Source organism: Asparagus officinalis, chromosome 10 (assembly GCF_001876935.1).
Source record: "Asparagus officinalis chromosome 10, Aspof.V1, whole genome shotgun sequence".
NCBI lineage: Eukaryota > Viridiplantae > Streptophyta > Magnoliopsida > Asparagales > Asparagaceae > Asparagus > Asparagus officinalis.
In genome coordinates, this window is record NC_033803.1 from 31410289 (window position 1) to 31417887 (window position 7599).

Genomic DNA, 7599 nt, shown 5'->3' on the forward strand with positions numbered 1-7599 from the left:
ACAGTCTTTTGGCCTTTCGCAGTTACTATTTGATCTAGACCTAGTTGCATAAAAAACAAGAAGTTGGATCCTGTTTACGTCTTGTCAAAAACTCATGACCATCAAATTTAAGATTATGGAGGAGGCAGTCCCTGGCTTGGAACCTGCGTGCCTCTGACATTGTTTCTTGGATTTTCGCTTAGTTGGATAATCATATTTGTCGAGTAATAATAGAAGGTTGCATTCCTTAAAACTAAAATAAAATAAAATAAATTAGTTGAACTACTCCAGGCTTCAAAGCATGTCTTTTTTCTCATTTACCTTTGATTGTTCGGAGTTCCAGAATTTGAGCAAGGCTTTAAATTCTATTTTAGGTACAGTATTTGGCTGTGTCTTTAGTCTTTGTTTGTCATTTTTGAACCCGTCAAAACACTTCTTCTTCAATATGGATTTCCAGCGCCTCCATGCACAATTGACAGTTTCTAGGGTCCATTTTTTTCCTTCCTCCGGAATGTCATATTTTTCCTACATTAACATAACTTGACAATTAAAAAACTTTGATCATAAATACTTGATATAAATAAGAGGGAAAGAACAACAGGAAATTAGCGATTAATTGTAAAAATCGTACCTTAACATAATCCCATTTTTTTCTTTATCTTTTTCTTCAACTTTGTGCCAATTTTCCTTATCCAAAGGTGCAAAACTTGAGTTTCTTCCAAGTGTGCCTAAGAAGCTGCTAAGTTCACTGCATGCCTTATCTGACGGTCCGATAGGTTGTCCATATCCATTTAAAAAAATAACTTGTCGATCATGGACACTTCGTGCATGAATTTTTTCACATTTAGTTTGCCCTCGATATTTTTTGGGTTTGTCTACCACTTTATTGGCTACCTGTCTTGTTGGTTGTTCCCTTAAGTCCTCATCTCCTTCAGACTCGTTTGTAAAATTCTCCCAAATATTTTCCTCTTCATCTGGCTCATCATGTTCACTAACATCTCCTTCAGCATCTTCTATGAAATCCTCTCTAATATCTTCCTCTTCATCTTCTATGTTGGCTGAGTGTTCTCCTCTTGCTATCACCTTTATTTGTGCATGATTGTGAAGTTGTTGTCGTGCCTTACTAGATTGTCCCTTTTGCTCTATGATTTTTTTCCGAATATCTCGCTCCGCATTTTCTATTTCATCCAACATTTTCTCCTCTCTTGATTGTCTCATACGGATCATTTTCTTCTTTGTCTGCACCTCTAACTCTTTTCTTTGTATTGCAATATTTCTAGCAGATGGTTCACATATATTGGGCGCATGCTTTCTCATACTATCCATATTATTTACCCGATTATGTTCTTTTGGGCGCACTTGTGGACATGTCGTTGCCACATTTGTAATCTGTTTCGGAGGATAAAAGATCCTGTTTTGCTTCTTTTTATCACCACGCCCACATTCTGCGTTCGTAACCTACAAACAAGGAAAAGTAAAAAAATTAATACAGTTAGAGAAAGAAACTTAGAATATACAATTAAAAATCAACCCAACTTACCTCATATGATCTCTTCCCTTTTGAAGAGGTTGACACAGAATTTTTTGTTGCTTCCATATTTTTGTTTGTCCCTGGTAACTCCAAGGACAAAAGATACATCAGAATGCATATGACTCGGGACAAAAATAAAGCATTATATATTGTTCCAATGCTACTGTTCAAATGAAGCATTATATATTGTTCCAGTGCTACTGTTCAAATGAAGCATTATATATTGTTCCAGTGCTATGATGTCATGTTGCTGAATTTTGGAATGGAGGCCAATGCATATATAAAAAAAAAGAAAATAACACAAAGGAGCAAAAAAAATATAAAAAAAAGAAAATAACACAAAGGAGCAAAAAAAAAATAACTGTACATAACCTCAGACGCTTGCTTAATAACAATGAGAATGTATGCAATTGAACTAAAAATTTAAAGACATGTAAGTATCTGATAGTAAAACAAACTCACATATATGTTCTAATAAAGAAAATATTATGGATCATGCTCTAGAAATGTTAAATCTGTTCTACTTTGATCCGAACCTGTTTTCTTCACCTACAAATTATGAACAAGATCACAAGTGATTTCTAATTACAAACCAGCCCTTCACTTTGATCTGGACCTGTTTCCTTCACCTACAAATTATGAACAAGATCACAAGTGATTTCTAATTACAAACCTATATGATTCATAAAATAGTCCCTTCACATTTTAAGATTGCAAATAAAACCAAAATATGAATAAATCTAAATCAACTCGCAAACTCTACAAAATTGCAAATCATTCCAGAGAAGTTCTAAAAGTACAGTTTAGCCCCCAGGAACTCCAAATCCAAATAAAGATAGTCCAGAACCTGATAAATTTCAAGCAAATCGTTAAACGTGGAAAAGTTTACGAATGAGTCCTTAAATCCAAAAATTTGCAATTCAGCCCTCAAACTCTAAAAAATTTACAAAATTAGCAGTTTGAAATCATGAAATTGTAGTTCAGTCCCAAAGATTAAAGAATTGCAGTTCGCTCCCTTCTTGCAAAAATTCTGCGTTCTTTAAACTACTAATTCATACTCAAATCATAAAGAAAATGACAAAGTCTACTCAACCCATATACTCAAAACATAAAGTTCAAAGCTCATTTCTTTCAAAACATACAGAAAGTCCTATGTCTTTACTCCATCCAATCCCAATCTGTTTCATCAAAGTTACTGTCTTCATCACCTTCCATTATATTATCATCATGAATATATATATTTGGAGGAATGTCAACAGTGGACCTCGGCACATCATCTCTACACCAACCCACATCATCTATGTCATCATTACTAGTGGGGATTAAATCACTGACAATGTCAATACTTTCAACCCAATAGTCACCTCCATGTGTAGCACTAATATCACGGTCAATGTCATAAACATGACTAGGAAGCTTCTTTAAAACATAATGCCAATTCTTGTTTGCCTCTTCAACAGGATCCTTCACATAGAAAACTTGATGAACTTGGCATGCCATGACAAAAGGGTCATTTATATGGCCTTTGTTATTAAAATTGACGCGGATAAGCCCATATTCATCTTCTTCTGAATGAAACCAGTCACATTTGAATAGCACAACACTAAATTTGCCCCAATAGTCTATTTCAATGATATCTTGTATGATGCCATAAAAAGTAACATTTCCAGTTTTAGGATTATGATCCTTCGAACTTGCATAACTGTCTACTTGACTGGTTACAGACACACCACTATTCTGAGTTTTGCATGTTTCATCACGTGCCTTGATGTGGAAAGTATAACCGTTCACATAATAGCCTCTGTATTTTTTTGCTACAAAATTAGGACCCATTGATAACCATTTTAGATAATCAGGCGCTGATTCCAACTCAGATACCCTAGTTTTAAACTAGTCAGTGAAGTCCTTGCTGTGCTTTTGAGCTCCCGTCCATTTATTTGTTCTGCCTCTTTTTCTTGACTGATTCTTAATCAAAAGTTTATGTTCACTGCATAACAATACAAAATACATAGGTCTATAAAGTGAAATATGGACAACAAAATTAAATAAGAAATAATAATTAAGTAATGAATCATACCGTATATAATTATCAACTTCATTGTTATCACAATTGTACAATGCATATCGATGTGCATTAACCCAGTCAACATTATCTAATGTAAATGCTTTTCCCTTTCTTTTCCTCTTTCCTCCTAATGGATGACCTATCTTAGGAAAAATTGGCGATGTCTCTTCTGCAACATCAACTCTCTCATACATACTTGTGTATCTATTAAATCTTGTCTTGACACCATCATGCATATATAATGAGCAAAAAGTTAGGGACTCTTCAGCTAAATATCCTTCTGCTATGGAACCTTCAGGAGCACTTCTATTACGCACATATGACTTTAATCTACAAAGATATCTCTCTGTTGGGTACATCCAGAAGTAGTTGACTGGCCCACAATCCAAAATTTGTTGAACTAAATGAACAGGAAGATGAACCATGATGTCAAAGAAACTTGGTGGAAATATTTTCTCAAGTTGACAAAGTATCTCTACGATCTCAGACTGCAAGGATTTAAGTTCAACTGGCTTGAGAACTTTGCTGCATAAACCCTTGAAGAAAGCACCTAATCTGATGAGAGGAATAGCAACACTCCTAGGCAAACTTCTTCTTAATGCAACTTGAAGTAAATATTGCATGAGAAAATGAGCATCATGAGTCTTATACCCAGATATTTTCTTCTCCCTCACATTTACACATCTTGAGATATTTGATGCACAACCATGAGGCACTTTTGCATCTGCCAACACTTTGCAAAACATTTCTTTTTCCTGTGATGTCATAGAAAAGCAAGCTTTCGCAAATGTAACACGACGACCATCAGCCGACTGCACAGGATGAAGATCTCGTCTTATGCCCATTTTTTGTAAGTCAAAGCGAGCTTTAACATGATCCTTCGTCTTTCCTGGAATGTCTAACAATGTGCCAACAATATTGTCACAAACATTCTTCTCAATATGCATTAAATCTAGTATGTGACGACATATATTATGCTCCCAATAAGGTAAATTAAAAAATACTGACCTTTTCTTCCACGGACAATTTCTATTTGCTTTTTTCTTTTGCTTTTTTCCAAATTCATTGACAAAATTAGATAATTCATCTATAATTTCAGTCCCAGACAGTGATATCGGTTCTCTTCCAAGCTCAATGTCACCATTAAACGATCTTTTATTAAATCGCCATGGGTGGTCATCTTTTAAAAATCTACGATGACCCATATAACACATCTTCTTGCTATATTTTAAATACTCAGAGCATGTATTATAATTACAATAAGGACAAGCCAACCTGCCTTTAGTACTCCATCCGGACAACATTGTGTATCCTGGAAAGTCACTAACTGTCCAAAGTAAAGCTACACGCAATTTAAATGATTGTTTGATAGAAGCATCATATGTAAGCAATCCAACTTCCCACAACTCTTTCAATTCATCAATCAGTGGCTGCAAATATATGTCAATGTTGTTGCTAGGGGATTGAGGACCAAAAATAAGTAGAGATAGCATGAAATATTCTGCCTTCAAGCACATCCATGGCGGTAAATTATAGTTGATTAAGATAACTAGCCATGTACTATGCGCAATACTCATTGTTCGAAAGGGGTTAAATCCATCACTAGCAAGCCCTAATCTCACATTACGAGGGTCTAATGAGAACTCTTGATGCTTTTCATCAAAGTCTTTCCAAGCTTTACCATCAGTCGGATGCCTTAGAATCCCATCCTCGATGCGCTCCTTAGAATGCCAACTCATAGATTTAGCAGTTTGAGAACACATAAATAGACTTTGAACTCTAGGTTTTAAAGGAAAGTACCTCAAAACCTTTACTGGAACATTATGCACTTTTTTAGTTGGTTGATTGGAGTCATTTGCTACATCATCCTTCTTTGTCTTCCACCGAGAAGCACCACAACTACTACACTCATTCAGTTTCCCATTTACATTCCCATAGAATAGCATGCAATCGTTAGAGCATGCATGTATTTTTTCATAATCGAGACCCAAGTCCTTGACAATCCTTTTGGCTTCATAAAAAGACTTTGGCAACTTTATGTCTGGAATTGCTTCCCTCCATAAGGTCAGAGAATCATCAAATGCCTCATTGCTTAGTCCATGTATGCACTTATGCAGATATAATCGAATTATGAAAGAGAGTTTGGAAAAAGTTTTGCATCCTGGGAATAACTCTTGTTGCCCTTCTTCCACTAACTTATAAAATTTCTTAGCATCCTCGGTCAATTCCTCTGTGTCTTCCTTTATGCCTTCTTCATCGTTATCTGAAAACTCTTCTAGTGTGCCTCTAAAAATATCATGTAGTAATCCGCCTACATCATCATGAGTACGTGCATCATCATCATCACTCTCGCTATGGACGTTCAATCTTGATGGCAAATCCTCACCATGGAAAACCCATTTGTAATAATTATCTATAAATCCCTTGACAATCAAGTGATTGCAGACAGTATTTCGCTGATGCCAACAACGATTAAAACAACCACGACAAGGACAACATATTTCATTCCCTTTAGCTGCTTTTGCAAATGCTTTATCAAGAAAATCATTCACTTTTTCAATGTACTCGGCACTTACGCGAGAAGTATTATACATCCAACCTCTATCTCCATCCATAATTTGTATCTGCTAGACAAAAGTAAATATATTGAGACATCAATAATATATATCTACTTACTTATAATGTATAAAAATTCATCAACTAAAGAGTTTGCATGTTATTTTATAAGACTAGTCTCTCTCAAGCATAACTATTTGTTTAAGAGTAGTATACATAAACTAAAACATGTTTATATCTAAAAAAAAATATTTATTAGTTTCATATTTTGTTTAGAGAACTGAAACTTATCGTTATAGAGTTTGCAAGTTATTTTAAAGGACTAGTCTCTCTAAAGCATAATTATTTGTTTAATAGTAGTATACATAAATTAAAACATGTTTATATCTAAAAATGAATATTTATTAGTTTCATATTTTGTTTAGAGAACTAAAAATTATCATTATAGAGTTAAGCGTACATTTCTATAGCATATGTAGAGATTAATGAAAAGTAATTCTATGCAGGCATTAGGTGGTCTAATAAAGAATACATATATGTAAATTAAAAAACAAAGTACAATAGTACGAGAAATGTAGAGATAAATGAAAAGTAATTTTATGCAGGCATTAGGTGGTCTAATAAAGAATACCTATATGTAATTAAAAAACAAAGTACAATAGTACGAGAAATGTATATGTAATTAATAATAATAATAAAAGCATAAGATTCAGGACCATTTTGACTTTCTGTGATTTGATGATCAGTCAAAGATTGGAGTTGTGATGCATTTGATGAGAAAGTGAGCATCATGCTTGTTCTTTAGTCTATACTTTCTATCCTTGAACTCTTGCAAATTGGTACTGTTTCATTATTGTTCACTTTAATGAGAAGGATGACGAGCAACATTTATAATTTTTCTTTTAGGTGTTTACCAGCAATCTAATTATAGACGTAAGTAATCTCCAAACATGTAAGATGCATGAATTAAACAAAGTGTGGTGGTTGAATGATGATTAATAAGATAGCAAGTGGCGTACTGCAACATGACATAGACAAAATTTGAGATGACATAAAATAGAAGTTGTGACAACAATTGAATAATTTGACAGACCTCTATTGGTGGCATTAATGACATGAAATTATTGGAAGAGCCTTTTCTTTCTTTCTTTTTTCTTTTTTTTTTCTTTTTTTTTCTTTTTTTGTCTTCAACTTGCTGTTATAAAATAAATCTGAGGATCTTCTACTAAATCTAATAAGTTCTCCTATATGATTACTATTTATCTAGATTTACGCAATAGATCCATTCACCACTACAATATCCTGTGTTTAGATATGATTCTATTATCTTTTAAAGAATATAAGCCACCTGAGTAAAGATATAATTGTGGTGCGAACTAAAACTTGTTGAGGGGTAAATGGGAAAGATTATGCGTTAGATCAAGATCCTCATCCTTCCTTGTCTTCAGTTAAGGAGCCCATCGTTTAC

General features: G+C 34.1%; 1 protein-coding gene across 1 annotated transcript; it reads right to left on the reverse strand.

The window, feature by feature from the left end:
* On the reverse strand, nucleotides 3401-6190 carry LOC109826604. The gene is made up of 2 exons (XM_020393628.1): nucleotides 3588-6190; nucleotides 3401-3497 (listed from the first exon to the last, which is right to left on the reverse strand). Exons 1-2 carry the CDS (start codon nucleotides 6188-6190, stop codon nucleotides 3401-3403), a joined length of 2700 nt encoding a protein of 899 aa, XP_020249217.1.

Excerpts from the sequence above, each read along its gene's own strand:
- LOC109826604 (XM_020393628.1), bottom strand. The coding sequence starts at position 6,190 with ATGGATGGAGATAGAGGTTGGATGTATAATACTTCTCGCGTAAGTGCC. Across the intron at positions 3,498-3,587 it reads GAAGTTGATAATTATATACG|TGAACATAAACTTTTGATTA; the intron begins GTATGATTCATT and ends ATTGTTATGCAG.